Here is a 25,236-nt window from a genome sequence, read left to right on the forward strand (position 1 = left end):
TTTTCCTCTGCCTTTTCTTCTTAGGTTCTTTTTTTTTTTTTTAATGTCTCAAGCAACCTCTTTTGTATTTATTACTCGATTCTGACGTCAGCCACACTCTTCTGTTAATTATTGAACTCCTCCTACCTGCCTTTTTGCCCTCTCAGGCCGGCATCGGAGTACTCCAGCCCCGGCCGTCCTCTAAGCTGCATTGTGGACGAGAACACGCCTATTAGCACGAACGGCGCCACGCCCACCACAGCGTTACCGCCGAGCAACGGCGACCAGCGAGCGCAGGAGAGACGGGTCCGTTCGCAGAGGCACCGCAACTACATGAGCAGAACCCATCTGCACACGCACCCTGACCTTCCCGAGGGATACGGTTAGTATTTGTGAACATGCGCACAGCCTGGTGAAAAGACTAAAAATGTCACATTTACATGCTTTTTGCAGGTTGTGCACCGTTCTGAGTAAGTGATTGCAGAAGATTGACAAACTGTCCTCATTTGCTGCAAATGCACTGAAAGAATTCCTATACGAGTCATGGCTTCCCATAATGCACGGGGCATTTCTTCTTCACTGTTTATTCGCCACTCTGAACGTAATCATTAGTTGTGATTCATCTCTGGCTCTCTTCCACAGTTTGTCTCTAGTCCTTTCTTCTTCCCCTCACCCCCAACCGGTCTAAGCAGATAGCTGCCCCTCCCTAAGCCTGGTCCTTCTGGAGGTTTCTTCCTGTAAAAAGGGAGTGTTTCCTTCCCACTGTCGCCAAGCCATTGCTCATAGGGCATCTTCTGATTGTTGTTTCTCTGTTTTCTTTTCTGAATTTTTTATATCTTTTATCACTTATAATAAAATCATTCTTACTGGTGGCAAGAGTCATAAACTCCTACTCCTCCTGACAGACAAACAGGTTATTAACTAATCTGACTAATCAGTTCAGTTCTTTTGAAATGGTGAAGTTGAACTTGAGTTCTCTGAAAAGATAGTCTTCCAATCTTTTAAAAAAAAAAGTGATATAATTCAGTGCACTGTGCTAATAGTTCTGCACTTGACCCAGATTTTCTAATCTTAATGCAGATAAATCTCCAGCGAAAGCCGCCTCCACAACAAATAGTGCCATCATTCTACTGCTGTTGTGTTAATTGCTTGGCCCTCCTCCCTGCTCAACGCTGAGCCCAGCTAATCTGCGTCCTCATTCAGTCGGCCGCTGCTCACATGACTCTGCAGTTCGACACAAGGAGCCTGAAATACTGGCTCCGTTTTAGACCATCTAATTGAATTGATCTAACTGTTAAAAGCTGGCTGCAGACACAGTCTTCCCCCCTCTGTTCCCCTGATTTTTTTGTTTTTTTGGAAGCAGACAATCAAACGCATTCATATAAAAGCAAACACACACAGGCTGTGTTTCCCTGCACAGCTCAAGGGAATTTTGTTTATCCTCACAGTAACATCATCTGCAGGATTTGGGAGCCAGAGCCATAGAAGCGTATCACAGCTTTGCCCTCAGTCCCTCAGATTGCTATGCTTGGTCCTCTACCTCCTTTGCTCCCCATCTCTGTACCTCTTTCTCTTAATCGAGTTAACATGAGTGCCAGAAGAAGCAACCTCGGCTGGACCGAAAACAAGTAAAGATTATGATGTTTAGGCATCAATTCATTCAATTTTTTCTGATAACACCAAAAGCTGCTGATTCAGAGAGTGACCTTTCATTTGCACATACAGCCAGTGTAACAAGACCGTGAGAAAGCCTCCTGTACTTGCTTAGCATGTCTGAATAAAGCTCTAAGGATCCTGTGGCTTAATTAAAGGAGCAGCTAGAGCGAGGGGGGTTCATTGTACAGCCTGCAGGACAGAACAGACCTGCCAAAAAGATCCAATCTGGCCTATTTAGATGACTTTCCAGGGGGAGGGTGTATTTATTTATTGATTGATTTTTAAATTGGATCTATGAATTGACTTTACAATGTTGTTTCTTTGAGATTAGGCTTGAACCGGCCCATAAACTGAAACCGCACTTGGAGCTAGACAGATCCAGCAATATAAGTACGTCCTCACTCTGCCCTTACTTTGTTAATTCTTCGGGGTTTCACGTAAAACCTGTCAGCAGCTTTTTGGTTCCCGCATGAGCCAAGAGATGTCTGCCCGCGCCTCGAGCGTGCAGCGCGCTCATCGGCTAAGTGGTGGGTTTGTAAGGTCGTGTGTACGTGCGTATTAAAGTAGGCTAGCACAGCCAAAGGGATGCCAGCGAAGAGCTCTCTCTTGGCAAGCAGCTCCATGGAAATATATGTCATGCCATGATGAATGAGCTCACCAACTAAAGAGTCAGACATCCCCCCCCTCCAGTCTCTCCAGCGTTCATCTCCCTGTCTCTCACCTCACCCCCTCCCTGCCGCCACTTTCAGGCTGCCTTTTGGGATCTCCACTGACTCGAGCAGTTTTTTAAACTCCATCTGTCTATCACGCTCGAATGCAGACGGGGGTCGCCCAGTGGCATACAAACTCAACTCTGTTTTTTCAAATTCGTCTGGATGATTTGATGCACATTTAATTGCCTAATCTAAGTGTTCAAGCGAACATATAATGAACGATTAATTGTATGTTTTTGTCTTACTACAGAGCAAAGGACAACACAGCAAGGACAAGTTTACTTCCTCCACACTCAGACAGGTGTCAGCACGTGGCACGATCCCAGGGTACCCAGGTATATTCTTCACAGGACGTCCAAATGCATACACATAACACTAGTTTAAAGCCAAAAATGCTTCTAGAATAAATGTAGTCAAACCTGTTGCTTGGCTCCACTTTTCATGATATGCTGCTAGAATCAAAAGTTTCAGGTCACTGCACACAGACTGTCTGTGGTAGACAATTGGCTATTTTAATTGGGGGGAATGGGGAAGACACCAAAATCACTTATCCTTCTTTCTTATACTTCACGGTCCCCCTGACAGAATCCATAGCTCGTGTTATTCCCGGTCGCCTTGCAGTGCGCCGTAAACCTGGAGCTGATTATGAGCCTAACATGCTGTGAGAAGACCCATGTCACGGGGCTCTGAGAGCAATTCGGTCCTCTGGCATGAGTACCGAAAGGCCCGAACCACATGGCCAACAGCACACAGGTCTCACTCAGTCATACCAGAGGCTGTTGAGTAACACCCGCTGAGGCATGTGCATCTTATTGATTACCGTATTCTGAAAGAATGCACAATCTCTAAAATGTGTAGAAACAGACTTCAGTGCGCTCGCTCAATAAATCACGACTGATCACTTCTGTCTTGCATCCAATGAGATTATGAGTGATAGAGGATGTTTTTATTGGTCTAGATAGGAGCCTGTCAGGAGCCACAGCTTGTGAGGCTCTGGTCACTTTGGCTCCAAATCTTAAAAACTGAAAGGTTAGCGCCAGCGTAGCTGCAATTTCTGAACGTCTTGGTCTCCCTGGAGTCCAGCTGAAAGGCTGAAGGGCAGCTGTAAATAGTTTTAGATGGGAGGAAGAAGAAAAACAGAATAAAAGTGATTTCTCAGACATTCAGAATCCCGCTGTCTGCTTTAATTCTTTTCAGTGCTTAGTGCTTTCACGTGTTTCATATCTACCCTACATTAAATTTGCGCTTTCTAACTCTTTGTTTGCTGTTTTCGTACACCTCAGAGATCTGAGTAATGTAAACTGTGAGGAACTGGGTCCTCTACCTCCGGGATGGGAAATACGGAACACGGCAACCGGGAGAGTGTACTTCGTCGATCATAACAACCGAACCACACAGTTCACAGACCCGCGCCTCTCCGCTAACCTGCATCTAGTCCTAAAGTAAGCATGGGACGCTTCAATCGGGGAAAAATGTGAAATAGACCGATGCAAAAGCAAAGATTTATTTTTCTTTCCATTTCGTCTCTGCAGTCCAAGTCCAAATGGTTCTCGAGGAGGCATCGAGAGTCAGAATGTCAGGTAAGGGTCGGGCTTTGTGCCAGCAACACACACACACCCACACACACACACAAGCAGACACTGCCAGACTTCATTCGTATAGTTTGCCTCCCTCTGAGCCAATGTTTTTGCCCCGGGATCCTGCGTGTTCACCACCTGCAGACGTTCAACACCCAGCGCACTGCTTCTGCTGAGCAGACGTCTGTGAGCACTCACCCACAGAAATACATACACAGGGCACTTCCCCCGCACGCTCTTTCTTTTCAAATTTCCAAATTCCTCAGTCCATGCAGAGGGTTTTGATCGTAAAGGCGTTTTAGCACACTATCCGTCACAAAGCTGTCTTTGGCCAGACATCAAATAGCAGAGTGGAAACCGAGGCTGGCGTGTCTGCGGCCGAGCAGCGTCTCAACGTCCAGGAGGCGAAGCATAAATTCTATGCCCAAAGTAAATGAAGGAACTGTAATGGCCCGCGCTCGGTGCATGTCGGCGTGCGGGGATGCACATGCTCAGAATTTCTTCCCCTGCGCAGCTGTTCAAACACACACTGCGTAGAAGCATCAGCAGCCGCCGTAGAATTACCCAGAGGCCTTTGCTCTGCAAAAGCTGCAGAAGTGTACGGGCGCTTTGGTGGGCTTTCTCCGCCTGACCTCATTCCTGCTCCGTGCAGAGATGGAATGCATCGACACGGAGATCATGTTTCTTTCTTCTTTTTTTCCCCTCCTTCTCTTTTCTGATGGATCAAAGGACGTGTTTGGGCTTTTGGATTAGCTGGGCCCTGTGGCCCTCCTAACAAAGTTAAAAAAATAAAATTGGTTGCTTTGCATGCCACATTTGTTTATAATAATTTGTCATAAGCATAATTATGACCAGATGTATAAAGGAGAAAAAATGGAATTTTGATTGTGTATAAATTATGATATGAAGATTAGCTAATAAGTGGGTGTGTGTTTTTAAAGTAAGATAGAAAAATGTCTGCAGTTATTGGAGTTCTTGTGCTGTGTGGTTCCTCTTTTTTTGTGTGCGTGTGTTAAGTCTTGGTTACTCAAGAACACTTGGACCTTGGTCTGAGATATGCAAAACCTCCATAAATCTATGTTAATCCTTTCTCTTTACAACTACCATATAATAGATCATCTATAGGCTTTTTTACGTTCTGTCACAGCTTTGGAATGACTTTCTAACTCGTGACAAAAGTCTGGAAAACACATCATTCTTCATGCATTTCCTTCAAGACATCTGCCTTCTATCAGATTTTTAAAAAATGTTCACCCTCCGTGTGCTGTCACCCCAGAAAAATGTTTGAGATATATATATATATTTATATATACATCTGTCAGTGTTATAGTTTATTGCCCTCTTTTTATTTGCTAAAGAAACATCCTGAGCATCAAGAGTGTGGTTTTGGTTAAACTTCCTCTGTGATGTTGCAATCCTCTGCAGATTCCAGCCGCTTGAATGGTCAAGGTCACTGTCCAATAGGTAACCGAATCCTCGTCTGGTTTTAAGACCTGGCTGCAGAATTGCCCGTCTGTACAGTTGCATGAGAAATGATATTAGCCTCTCAGACGTTTGTGATTTGTTGCGCCGCGAAAACATTGCTTTTATTGCAACAACTTGTCTTTGCAGTGAGCGTCTTCAGGTAACATGCACCAGAGTCGTGCTCCTCGGTGAGCTTTTGGAAGGAGAACAGAGCCGTAGGGCCGACGACTGTGAGCGAAAGAGACAGAGAGACGGAGCAGGGACGTTTTGATTTATGGGGGAAAGTGCAGCGAGAGATGCTTGTGCCTCCTCTCCTGCTCCTTCCCTCCCAACATCTGAGTGTCTACAGTATTTTGGGCTGTCAGGAGAGTGCCCTTCCTGCCTTCCCTCCCTCTAAGTCTAGTCTGCAGGAAATAAAGGGCTTCACAAGGAGGTCTTCAGTGTCCTATGGGGCCCTGTGGCTTTCTGGGATAGCAGGAAGTGATTGAAAAGCCAAACTGGATTCTGCCTGGCAGTCACCAAAACCAAACTCAGTCACTTTTTCAAGAAGTTGTCATTGTGGTGCAGGGGAATGCAAGCTGTTGGGTGGATAGTTTAAGGTAGTAGTGCTGAGCTAAACGAACTCTGGACACGTTTTTAGGTCTCCTCCCTGTGTTTCTTTGCCTCACTGAAAACCTGATAAAAGTTGGCGTGGACATGATTGTTTTAACCTTGGCGTCCCTTTTGAGTGTTACTTCCTACATAGCCATACTGTGCCCGCAGACTGTGGTGTGTGCATGTGTGTGTGTCAGCCACCCTCTGTGCTCAGCTCCACAGTCTGGTGTTTATGACCCTGCTCATGCCTGCCCCCCCGGGCCACTGAAGTGCAAAAGGCCACTGTGTAAATAATCCTTTAGTGAAGGCCTCATAGAGGCTCTTTTGACTCTGTGTGTGTGCTGTGTACCCCCCTCTGAGGCGTTCTTCCCAAACCAAACTCAAAAGTTGTATTCTACACTGGAGTCGGGAGCTTGGTCATCATTAGCCTCAGACAAAGATCACAGTCTCGCTATTGATCGGGCGGTAAGAACTTTAAAAGGCAGCAGTGTTTAAATTAAAACATTAGTGTTTTATTCTCTGCTTACTTTATACTTATGTAGAGCAGTCTGATGCAGACATTTAGATCTAAAGAAGATTAACATGACCACCCAGTGCTTTGTGAACGACCTCTGTTGGATGAGATGGTGAAGCTATTACCTAGCGAGCTGAAACATATAGACATAGTACTAAGTAGCATCAAATAAAATACCCAAACTGTCACACAGACTCACAGGTGGGTTGTAGTTACAGTTAACCATACCACAGGCCATCATTCTTGACAGACAAGTGCTTTACAAATGCTTCAAAAAAACATCAACCGCACGATTCAGTTCAGTGCCTTAACTGAAAACGAACAGCCTACTCACCTCCAACCCGTCAATCAAAGTGGCCGTGTTCCTAATAATGCACAACTTGAAGCTTTTATAGTTTAAAGAGCGAGTTATAAAGAAAAACACTGAACACTTGTCAAAAATGAACCATAGAAACTCTTTAATTGTGAACATTTTCAAATGCTTTGGTCTTAAAATTAGGTAAATATGGCTTCAGATGTACAACGCCCAATGCAGATGCAGTGTGTCAAAATCCAACCTTTTCACTGGTTTCATAGGAATTAAGAGAGTAATGGCAGCCAGGTGCTGCCAATCAAGTGTAGTTTGTTAACTGATGATTAGCAAGGGTGAGGGTCTTCATATAAACTGAGGTTTTGTCAGTTCGGGCCTTTCAGGTGTGTGTTAACACAATGCCATGGAGGAAAGAGACCAGCACTCATCGTAATTAAGCAAATGTTGCTGCCCATCAATCTGGGAAAGATTGGTTTTAAAACCCATCATTCTACATTCGACAGATGGATGGATGTAATATTACAAATATGTAATATTTGGTGAAAATCAAACGCAGTGGTGTGGAGGCGTGATGATTTGGGCTTATTACGGGACCTGGGCACCTCACAGTCACTGAGTCGACCATGAACTCCTCTGTATACCAAAGTATTCTAGAGTCAAATATGAGGCCGTCTGTCTGACAGCTAAAGTTTGGCTGAAATTGGGTCGTGCAAAAGGACTCTGATCCCAAGCACAGCAGCATTGTGCCGTTATTAGGATGCACTTAATTTTTTACACATTCCTGCATTTCAGCTGAATGTTTGTGTATTAATATGTGACACAGCGTAACAATATGTGACCTTTTATTATTCATCCCAGGTTGTATTTGGCTGAGGCTACATCCACACTAGCCTCAGAACGCTCCACGTCCACACTAGCCCGGATAACTATCGTTTTCACAGAGTTGTGCGTCTACATTGAAACGGCTGAAAACGCTTACGTTCCAGTACTGTGCATGTGTGAAACGCAAGAAGATTCGACCTGCCTCATTACTGTCTGCTGTTTATTTACTTTCCGGCTCTTTGAAGCGTCGCTGCAAAATGTCGAGGAAAAGCACCGAGTTTTTTAAATGGGCTAACAATGAGGTGGAGTTGTTGCTGCAAGTAACACAAAAGTACAAAGTTGCAAAAACGAGTGAGAATTAAAGAATTTGAAGAAAAGCTATCTGGAGCATGTACAAACTGTTAATCTTTGAGAGGACTGTCAAAATTGAGAGCAAACAAAACAACTGCTGTATAATGCCCTCTACTATCTTAGTTTAATTGGTCACACGACTAAAATGTGTCATCCTTTTCGAAAAGGCTCCGGGTTCGCTGTCCACACTGTGAAGCGAAAACGGCATTAAATGTATGCGTTTTCAAAACGCTGCATTTTCCTTGAACTAAAACGGCGTCTCAGTGTGGACGGGAGGCCAAAACGGAGAGAAAAAGATGCATTTTGAAACGAAAACGTATTAGCGTGGACGTAGCCTAATTTTAAGACCATTTTCGTGTTGTGATATGTAAGACTTTAGACCTGACTGGGGAGTAGCTTTAGTGAAGGCCGACTGTGACTCTTCTGTTTAGCTGTATAGATCCATGCTTTTCTTTTTCCCTTCCACACAACATTTTCCATATACCAAAGCAGACGGTAAATCCTGCCTTGACTTACTTTTGACCAAATATCTAGTTGCTGCTTTTCTACTTTGTAGGCCAGTATGCGGTATGACAGCGTGTGTAGGCTTTTCTCTCGCCGACTGTTGGTGACAAACTTTTGGACTTGTCAGAATGTGCCTGCACATCTCTGAGGGATGGCCTTGAGGACCTTACATTAGCTCAAGTTTATGTGATGAGTCAAAAACAACAGAGTATGTATTTTTTTTTTTTAAAAGACAGTTTTCAATTCAGTCATCTCTGTGTGCGAGGTTTCTGCCAGGTGTGGGGGAATGTATGCGTGCGCACGTTGTGATGTCTTACCTCCAGTAATCCCACCTCCACCTACTATATGTCTGTGTGTATGTGAGGAGCTGTTTGACTTGATGTTCTTACCAGATGACCTCAGTGTGTTTACTCCTCATTCCCTGCACTCAGCAAAGGACTAAGAAAGTACGCGTTTTTGAGCCTTTTGGCTTTTCTCTTGTTATTCTTGCACTAGTGCTTGCTTATTTTTCTCTCAAGCGATGTGTGTCTTTTTGTCTCCTTCTTTTGGCCCGTTCTCATCTTCCTCTGCCTTTCCGTGTGATCTTTCCCCTGCAGTCGTCAGAACCAGTTGAAGGATCAGGCCCAGCAGGCTCTGGTGTCCCCCGGTCAGCTCCCCGAGGAGGCCGAGTGCCTCACGGTGCCCAAGTACAAGCGAGATCTTGTTCAGAAGCTCAAGATCCTTCGCCAGGAACTGTCTCAGCAGCAGCCTCAGGCCGGCCACTGTCGCATTGAGGTGTCCCGCGAGGAGATCTTTGAGGTGAGTAGGGAAAGGAAAAGTCCTCGTTACAACTAAAGCTTGCATGTTCAGAAACTGGTACGTGATTTAAACCAGGAGAGTATTCACTTGAGAGCCAGAGCATGTGCGAAACATTTGAAATGAGATTGTGGAAATAATAAATGCGCTCCGTTGCACAACCACCTGATCCTTTAACCTAAAACTCCAGCCAACATATTGACATTTGGCAAAAAAAACCTCCCCAAAAACACACAACAATCAATGCCCTCAATTTCTCCATAATGCTACAAAATTACATGCCTTGTAAGTTGAGCAACTACCACAATTACTTGTGTACCCGCTGAGCAGCTTGTAATTGCACACGTTATTTATAGGTATTTTTCTCCCCTGTTCTCCGTGTGTGCTCCCATAAAGGTCGTTGCCCATAGCAGTTTGGCTGTAAGAGCGATTTCTCTCACACACACACACCTGCACGCACGCACACAGTTATCTATGATGTGTGAAGGCAGTCTGTTCAAAATCTAAAGCAGACCCTCTTGTTCGAGATGAAGTACATTTTCTCAGCGGGGGAGGGTTTTTTGGGGTTTTTTCTCCTTCTTCGTTTTTTTTCCTCCCGTGTCTTATGACGTGCAGGGCCTTCACCAGAACAACAACACCTGCAACAGACTGCATGACCCTCATAAAATATGCACTGGAATGTGCTGGAACAGCCACGTCTGTTAATCTGAACGAAGACATTTTTGTTGGCTGATCTCGATGTGAGCGAGAGAGAGGGTGGAGGTGGGGGGGAGGCGGGGCAGAGGACATCTTGAGGTTGAGCGAGACATAACTGCATAGTTTCTCCAGACCAGCTGAAGCATTAAATTATGAGTGAACAGGCGAGTGTTAGGCGGTGGACTGTCAGAGCTGTCTCCGTGTGTGCTTTTTCGGCGCAGATAAGACATTCCCAGTTCTTCCCCAGCACCCTTCAGCTGTCTGCTCCGTCTGGAGGGCACAGCGGAACCTGGCTGTGGAAGAGGCGGTGTTATTATAGTCTTACGACTGTGTTTATTATAACTGCCCCTAATCCACTTTAAATGAATCCCCCCCACACGACACTGTGAGCCGGTCGCACGTGGGAGGAACGCTGATTTAGGTCGTTCTAAATCCTTGGAAGCAACTGCTAAAAAACCAAAAAAATGCACTGCCATATTAGCATAAAAGACCTCAACATGGCTTCTGAGCCATTGCCTTTCATTTCAATGGCCACAAAAGCTGCAGGTGTAGGATCAGCGGTCAGGGCTGTGTTCTTGTATGTGTGCTTCATGACCAGAAGGTAACGGGGGAACTGGCCACGCGCGATTTTTGACAGCGGCCGCAGCATTACGCGAGTCTTCTCAGTGACTCTAACATCAGCATCTAGCTAAGTCGACACTGTTCCTGACATGTTTGTGTCTGCGTTGCAGGAATCCTATCGGCAGGTGATGAAGATGAGGCCAAAGGATTTGTGGAAAAGGCTGATGGTGAAGTTTAGAGGTGAAGAGGGGCTCGACTATGGAGGAGTGGCGAGGTAAAGAGTTTGACCAACTGTGAATACGGCATCTGCCTCCTGATACCCGTCTGTTTTGTTGTTAGGTGCTTTTCCTGTTTAGGTCTGGGATTACAGTGCAGAGAGTGTAACTGCTTTCTGTTCTGTTCTTCCATGCTTGTTGTACCCCCGTGCAGGGAGTGGCTCTATCTGCTGTCACATGAGATGCTGAACCCGTACTACGGCCTGTTCCAGTACTCCCGTGATGACATCTACACTCTGCAGATTAACCCCGACTCTGCAGTCAATCCTGTGAGTTGCACATATAACCTGCAGCCATGTTGGAAATATGCTTTTAGAACCAAGTGTCCACAAAAAAGATGGGATTTTCTTTTTCTTAAATAAATAAGTAAATAAACACACATAAACATCTTTCTTATTTCCTATTTTTTCTTCTTCTTCCTTCTTCTTCCTTCCTTCCCCTTCTGCCTTCTTCTTCTTTCTTCTTCTTCCTCTCTTTTTTGTCTTTTTCATTCTTTCCTTTCTTCTTCCTTCATTCCTCTCCTTCTTTCTTTTCGTCTCCTAATTTTTTTTTTCTCTTGCTTGGTTCCTTTAGATGTTGCCACTGTCACACCAAGGCCGTCCTCTTTCATAACAGCTTGCTGTGCAGCTGCCATCAGGGACTTCTTGGCGTTTTGTCTTACCTTACACGGCGTCATTGCGCTATGTTTAAGCTGGTGTCATTTAACATTAATTAGCACTTTCATGTTTGCGTGAGTGGAGAAGCAGCCTCTGCGTAGTGTGGTTGAGATGTAGGTTCACCTTCGTTATTTACTGCTTCTGCCATGTAGAAGCAGCTTCATATTACTGTACATTCCTCCTGTCAGAGAGGTGTGTGTTTATGTTGAGCACAGTCTGGGGGAAGAGTCCAAAATACACTGTGAACATTCACGTCTGCAGATAACTCGCCGCCATCTATTCATTTGGAAACTGAAGTTTGTTTTGTCTGCCTTCAGGAGCACTTGTCATACTTTCACTTCGTGGGCCGTATCATGGGAATGGCAGTGTTCCATGGCCACTACATCGATGGGGGCTTTACTTTACCCTTCTACAAACAGCTGCTGGGTAAACCCATCACCCTGGATGACATGGAGTCTGTTGATCCTGACCTGCACAACAGTCTTGTCTGGATCCTGTACGTACAAGTCAGAGCAGCGTTCCTTTTCTTTTCATTTTTTGTTGTGATTTCTGGATCATTACAACACATCACTCACAATTTTATTCCCATTATGTCAATACATGTTATGCAAAGGGGTGGGGTGGGGGGGTATAACTGTGTTTACTTCTTCTAACTTTGATGACAGCGCCCCCTATGGTTTAAAACCAGTTTTTACATCAGTGGTCTGTTAATCACATATTTTCAGACTCATCAGAGTCAGAATACTTTAATAATCTCTAAAGAAATTATGTAATGTGACATGATGTCAGGGCATTACTCCGGCTTAGCATTCTACCTGCTGGGTTTACTGATTACCACTTATTTAAAATGTTACATTACTAATGATGCCTTTTTTTTTTTAAGCCTGTTTTGACTCTTCAAAAGTAATTTAAAGGTTTATCTTCCTCCAGGGATAATGACATCACAGGTGTGCTGGACCACACCTTCTGTGTAGAGCATAATGCTTATGGAGAGATCATCCAGCACGAGCTCAAGCCCAATGGGAAAAGCATCTCCGTCACCCAGGACACAAAGAAGGAGTACGTGCGGCTTTACGTAAACTGGCGTTTCCTGCGAGGCATAGAAGCCCAGTTTTTGGCTCTGCAGAAGGGCTTCAACGAGGTCATCCCCCAACACCTTCTCAAGGCTTTTGATGAGAAGGAGCTAGAGGTAACTTAACATCTCCTTATTTGTGTGAGGATGTTATGTTGCTCAGCTTAGCTTGTGAGTCTGTTCACTCTAATTGAGGACTTTCTCTCTCTCTCTCTCTCTCTGTAGTTGATTGTGTGCGGCTTGGGTAAAATCGACATCAACGACTGGAAGTCCAACACACGACTCAAGCACTGCACTCCAGACAGCAACATCGTTAAATGGTTCTGGAAAGCTGTGGAGTCTTTCGATGAGGAACGCCGAGCCCGGCTGCTGCAGTTTGTCACCGGTTCCTCCAGGGTCCCCCTGCAAGGTTTTAAGGCTCTCCAAGGTAATACCATTCAGGATGAAAACATGAAACACAGGTGCGTGTTGGAGTGTTTGCCTGTCTCTGTCTGGATTTCTGCGACTTGATATGCACCCTGGTCCGTCCTGGCAGACAGATCTGTGCACAGACACATCACCCTGGCATGAGCAGTACACAGCGATCCACATGCTGACAACACCTTACATAACGTGATCGTCCTGTCTTGAGTAAAATATCTGCAGACGCCAAAAGACAACTCTCATTCTTACATTCTTAAGGAAGGAAAAGAAGGAGAAAAGGCTGAGATATGCTGAATTACACAAGAACTAAATGAGAGTAAACAGGTCTGATGGAGTGATGAATCCACATTTGGTTCAAATCATTGTCAGTATATATGGAGGAGATCAGGAGAGAGGTACAGCAGTGGGTCTCTACACCCATCTGTAAACCATTATGGAGGCTCTGTCATTGTTTGAGGCTGCATTTCAGCTAATGGTGTTGGAGATCTTATTAAAACTAATTATGAACACAGATTTTACCATCAGATTTTGATCCAAAATACAAACTTATCTAGAAAGCATCTGATTGGCCACAGCTTAATTTTTCAGCACAACAATGATCCCAAACACACAGCCAGTGCGGTAAAAGCAAACCTGGATACACAATCACACAATGGAGCACAATTAGTCGTGCATTGGCCTCAATGTTACTGAAGCAGAGAACAGAACAAAGGAAACATCCAAAAAAGAGCTTTGAATGTCCTTCAGGAAGCCTGGAGAACTATTCCTGAAGACTACTTAAAGAAATGACAAGAAGCTGCCTAAGAGAGTTTAGACTGTGTTGAAGAATAAATGAGGTCGTACCAAATATTGAATTCAAGCTGGTTACAAATTGTAAAAACTGTTTTGTTTTTTTTAAATTATAGACTACATTTCCATGTTTGTTCTGTTTATGTGGTCCTCAGTTCGACACAGTACAATGCAGGTATGTAAATATCCTTTTTATTGCTGTTGTATACAGGTGCTGCTGGCCCCCGACTCTTCACCATTCACCAGATTGACGCCAGCACAAACAACCTGCCCAAAGCCCACACCTGGTGAGCAAACTGTTGACATTATAATAGTTTTAGTCCTCTCGCTTTAAGACTCGTTGCTCCGGCGTTGACCCACGATCCTAAACTCCATCTCACCCTCTGTCTTCCAGCTTCAACCGGATTGACATTCCTCCCTATGAGAGCTACGACAAGCTGTACGACAAGTTGCTCACTGCCATCGAGGAGACGTGCGGCTTTGCTGTAGAGTGAGTCTCCGACGCTGGCGGAGCTCACCGACGACCAGAAGCAATGTGGTTCGGCCACGATGAGCACCCGTCCATTCCAACTGGGGTTCATTGATGGATGCTTCACAAAGGGGTGCTCGAACTTCCCAGAGGACAAGCTAAGGGGGAGGGTGGGCAAAGAAGACCTCAAAATGTCACCTGACTCTGGGTATTTTTTTAAAGACACCCCCCCTGCCCCCTAGCCCTCCTTAATATCTTATTTTTATCTTTGAAAAGGATCTCTTCAGCTGCTAATAACTCAAACTATTTACTAACTTGTTGAACTGGCAAAATTTGCTGGCTCTTCCCTTTTTCTAAGTTCATTTTAGCATTTAAAAAAAGAAACATATTCCATGTAGCAATTGTCGATCTTGCCAAGCAGAAAACAAGGTCAGTCCGCTCTGAAACAATGGCCACTTTAAACAAGACTGTTGTTTGCTAGAGCACAGGGTCACAAGTGGTTACAGCACAACTACTTGGAAACACTAAATTTGGACGCCGAGAGTGCGTGACTCGGGCTGTGTGGTGCCTCGCGGCGATCACGCTGGGGTTATCTCTAACGCCAAGGATGGGAAAACTGGGGATGTGCGTGGATGAGAAGGGCAGGACTCGAGACTGAATTACAATCGACGGTTTACAACCTTCTCCAAAGACAGCAGTGGGGGACCAGCGCTCCTGTGTCTGCATACCCAGAAAGCCTGTTTTCACCAGTTTTGACAACTGTCCGTGTTCAGAAAAAAAGAGTAAATGGATGAATGGCTTGAAATGTGTTATTTTTATATAACAGGGAAAATTGAGAAAGAAACACTAAAAAAAATAAATCTATATAATATATATAATTTATTGCTGTTATATTTCAGAAACCCCTTTCCATTGTTTCAGAAAAATAAAATCTTTGTTAAGTGTTGCTGTTTAAATTATAGAAGACAAATTGTGAAAAACAAAAATTAAGCTTGACTCAATCTCACTAAAGAATGCTGTGGTTTATCTCTCGCCGTGACCCCTCGCACTGTACGAGGAGACGTTTGTCAGAAAGGGCAAAACAAACAAGGTCTTTGACACACATGCGATGTCCTCTCAGTGCCATAGCTGTTCTGAATGAATGGATCTTTGCAAATATTGAGCTGACCCTTTAAATTCTACTGATTTTCATCCTGGAGCGACAGACATGGTGATGTGAGCCCCCACCCCCTTTTTTTGAATTTTTATTTAAACAGTCATTTGTAGCTGGGCTATATTAATGTCACAATGCCTGCCATTCATTTCTAAAGCTGTCCAAACTCTGTTGGTGTCTTCTTTGCGCTGGCTCCATATTGCTATTGTTTTTTTGTTTTTTAAAAAGAAGAAGAAAAAAGAAAAACCTCTACTACCTTGTAGCCACGTGGTGCTAAATAGCATTAACACTTGTCTTGTATCAGCATCCTCGCTCACTGACATACTACTGCTTAAAGTGCACAATACACTACTCGCACTCATTACCTGTTTGTGGACACCAAGAGCTCTACTTAGCCACGTTCTCAGGAGATGTCAAAAGTAGTTTGGGATGTTGGTTTGATTTGAAATTAATTCTATTTGTCTCGATTTCCTGAATGTTTAAGGGGACCTATTGTGTTTTTCCTTCTTTTGTGTCATATATCTGCTGTTACAGTGGGTAAAGTTTCAAATGTAGAGGTCACAGAGTAATCCTTGTAAGCCCAAACCTCAGACTTCTCACTGCTAAATGTTATGTTTTATGCTTCTTTTTCTAACACTCCTGCCTCTGTGTGAGTCACTGAGGAGAGGATGCTCAGACACACAGCACCGCCCACCTATTAAAGTAAAGCTGGCTTGTTTCAGATGGTGGATTGGACTGAGGCGGGTGCACTGGGCCCAGGATCATTCTGAGCTGTGAAATCATGCAAAGCTACTCTAGTAGAATCCCATAATAGGTCCTCTTTAAGGTGTTTAAAAAGTCATATTTTCAGTGTGCCCACAGAAAAGCATAAGCGCACACTCACTGTTGCATGTCTCCATCGTTTGTTTGAACGTGAACTAAAATGAGACAAGTCCTGTGTTTTTTGTTTTTTAGCCTGCTTTCGCTACGTTTTAATCCAGACAGGAGGGGGTGGGGGGGTGTTTTCTACAATTTTTGAAAATGAAACTCTTGAATGTTTTTAAAAGATGCTGCCTGTCTAGCAATCTCTACGACCGTGGACTGTTCTTAACGTTTGCATACGCTTGAAAAGAAATACATTTAGACCGAGTGCTCGCAAAGTGAAAAGTGTCCTCAGATGGTGCTTTTTGTACAGTAATTAAAAATATCGTTCGTATATGTGGATCAAACCAACTGTAATTTATCTTTTAACTTAAGCAGAAGAAGACGTTTTTTTCTTGAACCGAGTAGAGGAATTGCACACGAACAGATGGAGGTTGCCTCTTCTTCGGCGACCTCTGTGCCAGATACTCATTCACCTTTAAGTCCAGTGCACAGGCTGATTTGCCCAATTGTCTTTCTACACTACGTCGCTCAGCAACGCCCCACAGCTGCCTCTCCATTGAACTACACTTTTTATTCAATAAGTTGAGAGATGCCGCTTTTTTTTTCTTTTTTCTTTTTTTAATTTTTTTTAATAGCATGATCCACTAGCAGGACTATATCTCTCATAGCTGACTGATGCAATTTGATGTATGTTAACACTATCATTTTGTAAGAGTATTTTATTTTTGTGTGTAATTAGTTCTAATTAAACTTGCCTTTGTCTAACAATGTAAGGCCTTGTACAAACAGATGTCCTGTGGTTTCTTCAAGAAGAGTGTTTTGATTATGATTAGTATTGGGGTGGGGTGGAGGGTACTTCAGGTAGTATTGATCCTAAACAATCACTTTATTTCAGTTTGATTGCATCATTAGCACCATCTAATATAAGAATAGCTCATGTGGGTGTGCAAAGTCTTTATATGTGAATGGGATAAGGCTGTGACCACCCACTGAGACCACTCCAGATTAAACGGCTGGTACTTGGCTGGGGAGGGGGGTTTCAACTCCTCCTGTAGATTGGTACAGGAAACTGACCTGTTCTCACTCTGGGGAAAAATACTTGTGTAATATAGGGAGAATGTAGGTCACACTGGTTGTGGCTTTTACACATTTAGACATACAGATAAGAAGGAACCAGTCTAAACAAAGATTTGTAGATGTAAAAAAACAACCAATGGGAAAGTCAGCGGGTATGCAGAGATGGCCTTTTAGCAGCAGCATGTAGAGGACAGTGATGTACATGATTTCCACAACCAGTATTTAAAAATAAAACCCTGTCAGACAGTATCCAGCTTCTTTAGTTACTGGCCTGGTGAATTCATAAATAGCAAATCACTGTAATCCAAATAAAGGTTTGTGGGGGGAAAGTCGCAGAGATCAAGTGTTTCCTGGCTTGGGGAGAGAAAAATGGCCTGTGTCAAAGCCCAGACCTAAGTTCTGATTTATAATGGCACCCTAGACACTAACAAGATGTGGCTTTATCAATTTCGGCCCATTGAATGGTTTTGATCTTGGGGAGTGCAAATAAATGTAAAGAAGGAAAAAGAACATTAGACTTTTCTATGTGGGTTTGGGTTCAAAATGTTGACAACACTGGTAATGGAGAACTGGATTATGGCTCACTTATCTTAACTAGCCAGTTAAGTCGAATATTGCTGGGTAAGGTAGTTCTTTGTTTTTATATTCATCGGGCCCCAATGTGACCAAATATCAAAGAGAAATTAAAAATGCATGTCGTGGAAGAGTTCGGGTCTTACAAAGTTACAGCTCCCTAATCAGAGACACAGATTTGTTTAGTCTCTCTTTGTTAACGGTTATCCAAATAATGTTCTGTATTCTTTTGTTGCTATGGGATAATTTCTTGTCGGGAAAAAACGCTTTTCCCTACTCTTTAAATATTTTCTCTGATTATTACAATACTATTATTATTATATCACAATATTTTCTAGTTATTCGTTCGAGTATATGTAAAACACAAGTTTACACGTGCTGCGCGGGGTGTGGCTGACTGTATACAACATACGATCAAACAAACAAAAAAGTTTATGTGGTGAAACCTCTAATGACGTCACTTACAGTAATAAGTCGGGAGTTCAAGCAAGCCGCGTGACCGCTTTTCTGTCTCGTACATATTCTTCCGCCAGTATATGATTCAGTAACCGAGGTCAAAGCGATCCTGAGTTTTTTCCTTTTCTGACTTGTGCTTTACGATTTAAGAGAGATTTTTATAAGCATGTTATTCAGGAATAAAACACGAAAAACATTTCTTTGAGTTATTATTTCTGAAGCCTTTTTGACGTTTCTTCTATTTTGCCAAGCTTAGCTTCTAAAATAGATTTAGTAAAACTCTCGGAAAGACAGCTTATAGCTTAAAAGTTATGGTGAGTTTACTTCTTTGTTGTGTGTTATTGTGTGTTTTATTCACATTTTGAGCATTAAAAGTCGAACCCCGTATGGCGGATGAATACATCCCGGGGGGTGGAACTTCCTCTTGTTATAAAAACCGGACCCCGTTTTTGCGATACCGGCATTTCAGCGTCAGTGCCGGTCGGAATTTTTCAGTCGGCGGGCCAAGTCTGTTGTATTTATCCTTTTCCTTTTAATTTATACGGTTTGTACACAAAATGCCTGGATATTCCGACAGAGATCGTGGCAGAGACAGGGATAGAGGGTAAGTACATTATTTGATATATTTAGACTTTATTTTTTTAATCACCGTCTAGTAAAAATGTCCAAAGGCTTTCGTAGTCGAAAAAAAGAACCACTCAGCTCAATATTGTAGTTTTTGTCGATGAAAAAACAGGCAGAATTTACTTGAATTAACAGAAAGTGTCTCGCTTTGGAAAAACAGGCTTTTGACCGGTATATTTCAAACCCAAGGCCTAGGCCGGTGAGAGAAGCCCGCTGTCGTTGTCTTTGGCTCAAGGCCTAGTTTGGCCTCGTGCCCTGGCACACTGGGTTTTCGTTAGCTTCAGGATACGTTAGCAAATTCGGAAGGAAGCAGGGAGCTAATTCAAAATGTTGGTGATCGGAATCGCTTGGCCTCGCGTCCTCCCCACCTTTTGTGATTAAATCTAGCCTTTTCTGAGAAATGATTGTGGTCAGCGCGAGTGATGTTAGTAATGCTAGCACAGCTGGCTAGTCGGCTTTTCGCCATGTGGTAGCGTGAATGCGGATACAAAATGCCGGCTTTTTCGCCCCCTCTTTGTTCCTCTGCTGGCTGGAAAGTATATAGCAGCTATGTAATTTCAGAGAATGACGCAGTTAATAAGAAGTTTTCTATATTATAATAGTCGGTGTCTAAAGTGACAGCGCAAGTCGTATTTTTAATAATAACTGTAAGGAGACTGAGTTTAAAAAAAAAAACTTACACAAAAACTACTTTATTAATTTCAGTTATGGCGGTGGGCCTCCTCGTTTCGGTGGAAGCCGTGGTGGTGGTGGCGGTGGAGGAAAGTTTGGCAATCCCGGTGACCGACTGCGGAAGAAACACTGGAACCTGGACGAGCTCCCCAAGTTTGAGAAAAACTTCTATCAGCAGCATCCAGACGTTGCCCGGAGGTCTCATGTACGTATGACATGTTTTGTAACGCCTCTCGACATGTGCTCTGCCCTGCACGTGTTAGAAGTTATGCAATTGGTTGTGACCACTGATCTTATTTTTCTTCACTCTTTGCAGCCAGAGGTTGAACAGTACAGGAGATCCAAAATAATTACAGTGAAGGGGAGGGATTGCCCAAATCCTATCATGAAGTTTCATGAAGCAAGCTTTCCCTGTAAGTTTGAAAACAACTTAGTGAGATGGTATTGCAAACAGGTTAAATTATTTCAATTAACATTTGATTTCTTTCTTCTTAGCATATGTGATGGATGTCATCAACAAACAGAACTGGACTGAACCTACACCCATCCAGGCTCAGGGCTGGCCTCTGGCTCTTAGTGGCATGGATATGGTTGGCATTGCTCAGACTGGTTCTGGCAAAACTCTTGCTGTAAGTTCAGTATTGTTTTGTCTTTAAACAAATTGCAGCTTTAATCATCTGAGCTGACCAGATGATTTAATATTTCCTTGATACTTTTCTTACCTATGAAACTCTTTTGACTTGCAGTATCTGCTGCCTGCAATCGTTCACATCAACCACCAGCCTTTCTTGGAACGTGGAGATGGTCCAATTGTAAGTAACGACATGCTTTCCGTGTGTGTGTGTTAGCTTCAGTACTGGCTTGAGTAGGGGTTTTCGTGTTTTCTTTCTCAGTGTTGAAGTTGTGTAGCCATTTGAGCCATTTGTAAAAAGCTATTATCTTCCTCTAACAGTGTTTAGTGCTTGCCCCAACCCGAGAGCTGGCACAACAGGTGCAACAGGTGGCCGCTGAATATGGCAGAGCATCTCGTCTAAAGTCCACCTGCATCTATGGTGGTGCACCTAAAGGACCCCAGATTCGTGACCTGGAAAGAGGTACTGTTGCTTATTTTTATTTTTTATTTTTTTGGGGGCGGGGGTCAAGTGCTTGCCCTGTATAGTTAAGATGTTAACTTCTCATTATTACTTTAAAGGTGTGGAGATCTGCATTGCCACTCCAGGCAGACTCATTGACTTCCTGGAGGCAGGAAAGACCAACCTCCGTAGATGCACGTACCTTGTGCTTGATGAGGCTGACAGAATGCTGGACATGGGCTTTGAGCCACAGATTCGGAAAATCGTTGACCAAATCAGAGTAAGTTTCTGCATATATATCCAAGTAGACTTGTTGGAATAAAGTGATTCCCTGCTAGACATGTAATGCATTTGCTTTTTTTTTTTTTTTTTTAATATTTGCAGCCTGACCGGCAGACTCTGATGTGGAGTGCCACTTGGCCCAAAGAAGTTCGCCAGCTAGCTGAAGATTTCTTGAAGGAATATGTTCAGATCAATATTGGGGCACTGCAGCTCAGTGCAAACCATAACATCCTGCAGATAGTGGATGTGTGCAATGATGGCGAGAAGGAGAACAAGTGAGTAACTGTTCTATAGTAAAGTGCCAACTGTAAGGTGACAGGATGTGTTCCTCAGTTTTACTTACGGAGTGTCTGATTTCTTGTAGGCTCATTCGTCTGCTTGAGGAAATAATGAGTGAAAAGGAGAACAAGACCATCATCTTTGTAGAGACTAAGAGGCGGTGTGATGACCTTACCAGGAGGATGAGAAGGGACGGGTAAGTGTTAAAACTAAACTACTGCTTTAAAGTACTGCTTTTGCTGAGATGTAGTAACACAACTAAATTTGAACCCTTGTTTACTTTTAGATGGCCTGCTATGGGAATCCATGGAGATAAAAGCCAGCAGGAGAGAGACTGGGTGCTCAATGGTAAATTTATTAAACCACTGGTTAAACTGAGATTCAGAATAAAAAGTGCGCATCATGGTTGAGTCTTACAGCGTTTGGTTTCTGTTTTCTAGAGTTCAAATATGGGAAGGCGCCAATTCTCATTGCCACAGATGTTGCATCCAGGGGTTTAGGTCAGTATCCTCCATGATGTGTTTAATACCTATATTGTACCTCTAAAAAGAGAGTGTATTTGCTTTCTTTAACTTTTCTGCTTCTTTCTGAGTTTCTCCCCTGGCCTTAAGGAGCAGTCTATGTGGCAGGGCCTTGGCATGACAAGCCCAGGTATCCAGAGGGGGAAGGAGGATTCTTGGAGGTGTCCCGACTGGCGAGGCACGGGTCTCCCAGTTGTGCAGATGTACAGAGGTGACCAGGCCCAAGTGCAGAATAACGCTCTGGCCTGCCTAAAAGAGGGGGAAGTTGAAGGACTCCCCATATGCTCATCTGTTCTCTGGCAATGGTTTGGACTGCTTCACACACCCAGGCTCTAACTCTCCCAGCTCGAAGCCCACCAACACAGCCTCTGATTGTCTTGCATTTGTTTGGGCATGGCAAGTCATTAGTCATATTAGGTGCTTCCTTATTAGACTTTTAAAAGCATGGGTGGCTTAATGTTGCAGTTTCCTAAACTTCTGTCTGAAGAGCAGTCTGTCAGATCGGTCATACCTTCACCTCTGTAAAGACATGGCTACTGGCCCTTTTGGTGACAGTGGGACATGCTAGTTGGACAAACTTGGACAAAATCCAAGCTCACACTCCTCCCTCGCCTGCGTTTCAAAGTCATGTCGAGACCTGCCAACGAGAGACATTGTGATCAAGTGAACAGTGGGTCTGGAAAAGCTGAGAAGGGGTGCACTTGTAGACATCCTGCAAATGGGTTCAGAGCTACAGTTTCTTGCCAAGAGATGCACATGTGAGCTTTAAAACAAAGGTCTCATGTGTGCGTAACAAAGGGACCTCGGTAAAAGCTAGTTGAAGCACACTCGGAGGCAGTAGTGTGCATAGCAGCCCTACTGTGTAGCGACATGAGGTCACTTGACAATATGAGGGGCGTGTTCTGCAATGGGAATGGACTAGTGAATGCATACTCCAAGAATGGTAAGGCTGCTGATCCATTCTTTTTTGTGTGGTTTGGCAGTTGCTTAGCAGGGAAGGTTTTTATTTTCTCACTGGATTAGGAGCTAACGGAGTGTGCATCGTTTCTCTCTTCCCACCGTAGTCTCCCCGAGGATTATGTGTCTAATGCCAGTCAATTTGCAGCCTTTGTGGGTTAACCAGCAATCCCACCGTCATGACCGTACTAACTTGCCCTCTTTTGTTTTTGATCCGGTTGTTGTGGTGGCGCCGGTGCACATTTTGTGTGCTGTCCTCTTTTTATGCCACACTGCAACATTACAGATGTTGAAGACGTCAAATTTGTCATCAACTTTGACTACCCCAACAACTCCGAGGACTATATCCACCGCATTGGCAGAACGGCTCGTAGCCAAAAGACAGGCACAGCCTATACCTTCTTCACACCAAACAACATGAGGCAAGCCGGCGACCTCGTCTCTGTGCTTCGAGAGGCCAACCAGGCTATCAACCCAAAGCTCCTCCAAATGGCAGAAGACAGAGGAGGTAAATCTAATTGGTGAGATACAAAAATGGTGATGAGTCTCTTTAACCCGCTCCTCCTTTCTTTTAAGATTAATTTCTTTATCACGACTTGATCTTTGCGTCAACTTTGAGTTTAAATTGCTTTCACTAAAACGTGTTCCTGTATCGCTTTTCTAATGTTGCCACATCTCTTTTTAGGTCGTTCAAGGGGAGGCAGAGGTGGTGACTATCGAGATAATCATCGAGATAGGTATTCCTCAGGAAGGCGCGATTTTGGCAATTTTAGGGACAGGGACAACAGAGGCTTTGATAATGGACCAGCTAAGTCTTATGGCATGAGTTCTCAGAATGGAGGCTATGGGGGCAACAACGGCAATGGCTTCAATGGAGGAAGCTACAATGGTAACGGACAGTCAAACTTTAGTAGTAACCAGACTGGGTCATTCGTAGGCCAGAACAACTTCCAGGGCCAGCAGTTTGGTGCTGGTAAGGCTGTTGCGCAGAATGGTGTGAGTCATCCCCCATTCCCCTTCCCCCAGGGACAGGCTCCGCCACCGCCGCAGCAACAGCAGCATCCTCCACCGTCACTGGTGCCGTACCCCATGCCTCCTCAGTTCTCACAGTAAACTTGTCGTACACTTGAAAGAAGTAATTTATTGCTTTTTGTCTGAGTTGTATACTTGATCCAGATTTTTTTTTTTTTTTTTTTGTATTTACACAACAGGGTTACAACAACTCCAACCTCTGTCAAACCTTTTTAAGATCTGCAGTGCAGCACTAGTGATGTTGCACACATTTTTCCTAATGCTATTTAATTTGTTACATTCCTGTTTAGTTAAAATTTTGTACTAGGTAAATAAAAATGTATCAGTTTTCACGTGTATCATTGAAAGTGATGTTAAGTTCCTTTCTTGAAAGTGCACTGCATGATCTTTCAAATAAACTCCTGAAAAGACAGTTTTGTGTCTCCTTTACTACAACATGAATGTTGCTGAGTCATTAGAGGAGCGGTATTAGTATGACTCTCAATGTCCAGCAGATGTCAGGGTCCTGCAAGAATTCAAGCGAAGTGTGCAATCAGGTACAACAATCCCTTAAACCAGCATTTAACCTAATGACAATCAGGTGTCTCAGGGTTTTTGTGTTACTGATGTTGCCATAACAGGAGTAAAAAATAAAAATCACCTTGCTTAATCTAGTAGCTGAAATAGTATTTGTTTTGCAGGGAGGGTGGTGCCAGGTGAAGGCAAAATGGTTAAAAGGGTTGCATCCCACCACAACTTAATGACAGTGTTCATAAAACATGAGTTTTGGGTTTGTATAAATGCATTAATGTTAAATTTTGAATACCTGTGGAGCTGCTAGTAGGCTGAGATGAAGCAATGTCTACATCTGCTGGTAGAGAATTGAATAGCAAAGTGATTTCTTGTCTACTTCAAGTTATGTTTTACTGCAGTATGAGCAGAGTAACGACTACTGGGCAAGCTTTTCCATGCAGTGCTCCACTTGACTATCAGCAAAATCTGTTATTTCATATGTTAGCCATCTCTTTTTTTGTTTTTTTTGCCTATCCCGTTTGGCTCTTTTGCCATCAGAATTGTTGTCTAAAGGCAAAGAAAGATGCCCAACGGATTTACTTTACCAAATTGACCATCCCAGCCTTGCCGTAATGGTCCATTTGATTCACCTTTTATTGTTTATTTTATTTTCACTTACTGAATACGGGACAGACTTGACTGGGGGAAAGAAGGGGAGAAAGAAAGAGGGAAAGAGAAACAGCTGAGAAGAGGGACGGGGGAGAAGGGCAAAAGACAAAAACCAACAGAACGGGCAGAGAAAAAAAATGCATATATCAATCACCTGGATCACCTGCTGAGAAAGAAAAAAGAAAACAAGCAGAAGAGAACAAGAGTAATAGAATAAACAACATCACAATGATATATGGGAATATGACAGTAAATACTAAATGTTAAACATTATTGTGCAGCACATAAGATC

General features: G+C 43.6%; 2 protein-coding genes across 4 annotated transcripts in view; both read left to right on the forward strand.

Annotated features, from left to right (window-relative positions):
* The window catches only part of LOC147332050 (E3 ubiquitin-protein ligase SMURF2), a 52,647-nt gene extending 36,286 nt beyond the window's left edge, over window positions 1-16,361 (forward strand). For both annotated transcript variants that reach the window (XM_086288453.1, XM_086288454.1), the window contains 12 exons: window positions 147-361; window positions 2,599-2,683; window positions 3,632-3,790; window positions 3,881-3,928; window positions 9,081-9,282; window positions 10,707-10,810; window positions 10,966-11,080; window positions 11,785-11,963; window positions 12,398-12,656; window positions 12,765-12,966; window positions 13,963-14,038; window positions 14,146-16,361. In XM_086288453.1, coding sequence (XP_086144579.1) covers window positions 147-361; window positions 2,599-2,683; window positions 3,632-3,790; window positions 3,881-3,928; window positions 9,081-9,282; window positions 10,707-10,810; window positions 10,966-11,080; window positions 11,785-11,963; window positions 12,398-12,656; window positions 12,765-12,966; window positions 13,963-14,038; window positions 14,146-14,245 — 1,744 coding nt within the window. In that variant the 3' untranslated portion in view covers window positions 14,246-16,361. The remainder of the gene's footprint in view (window positions 1-146; window positions 362-2,598; window positions 2,684-3,631; window positions 3,791-3,880; window positions 3,929-9,080; window positions 9,283-10,706; window positions 10,811-10,965; window positions 11,081-11,784; window positions 11,964-12,397; window positions 12,657-12,764; window positions 12,967-13,962; window positions 14,039-14,145) is intronic.
* Window positions 16,362-18,781: 2,420 nt separating this feature from the next.
* On the forward strand, window positions 18,782-24,195 carry LOC147332051 (putative ATP-dependent RNA helicase DDX5). Of its 2 annotated transcripts, none has more exons than XM_086288456.1 (13): window positions 18,782-18,947; window positions 19,673-19,844; window positions 19,956-20,052; window positions 20,135-20,268; window positions 20,386-20,451; window positions 20,592-20,733; window positions 20,832-20,992; window positions 21,097-21,269; window positions 21,359-21,469; window positions 21,560-21,621; window positions 21,714-21,773; window positions 23,038-23,259; window positions 23,437-24,195. In XM_086288456.1, exons 1-13 carry the CDS (start codon window positions 18,901-18,903, stop codon window positions 23,862-23,864), a joined length of 1,875 nt encoding a protein of 624 aa, XP_086144582.1. In that variant the 5' UTR covers window positions 18,782-18,900; the 3' UTR covers window positions 23,865-24,195. The 2 variants fall into 2 exon arrangements, with proteins under 2 accessions (XP_086144582.1, XP_086144583.1); XM_086288457.1 differs by having other exon boundaries at window positions 23,038-23,272; window positions 23,437-23,603.
* Window positions 24,196-25,236: the final 1,041 nt, after the last annotated feature.

This window comes from Aulonocara sp. 'chitande type north' Nkhata Bay, linkage group LG4, assembly GCF_057382095.1.
Source record: "Aulonocara sp. 'chitande type north' Nkhata Bay isolate Kocher_YH1m ecotype deep benthic linkage group LG4, A_spYH_male_GT1.1, whole genome shotgun sequence".
NCBI classification, from domain to species: domain Eukaryota; kingdom Metazoa; phylum Chordata; class Actinopteri; order Cichliformes; family Cichlidae; genus Aulonocara; species Aulonocara sp. 'chitande type north' Nkhata Bay.

Coding starts and splice junctions, on each gene's coding strand:
- LOC147332051 (XM_086288456.1), top strand. CDS start 18,901: ATGCCTGGATATTCCGACAGAGATCGTGGCAGAGACAGGGATAGAGG. Junction 18,948..19,672: donor GGCAGAGACAGGGATAGAGG/GTAAGTACATTA, acceptor TATTAATTTCAG/TTATGGCGGTGGGCCTCCTC. Junction 21,774..23,037: donor TGTTGCATCCAGGGGTTTAG/GTCAGTATCCTC, acceptor GCAACATTACAG/ATGTTGAAGACGTCAAATTT.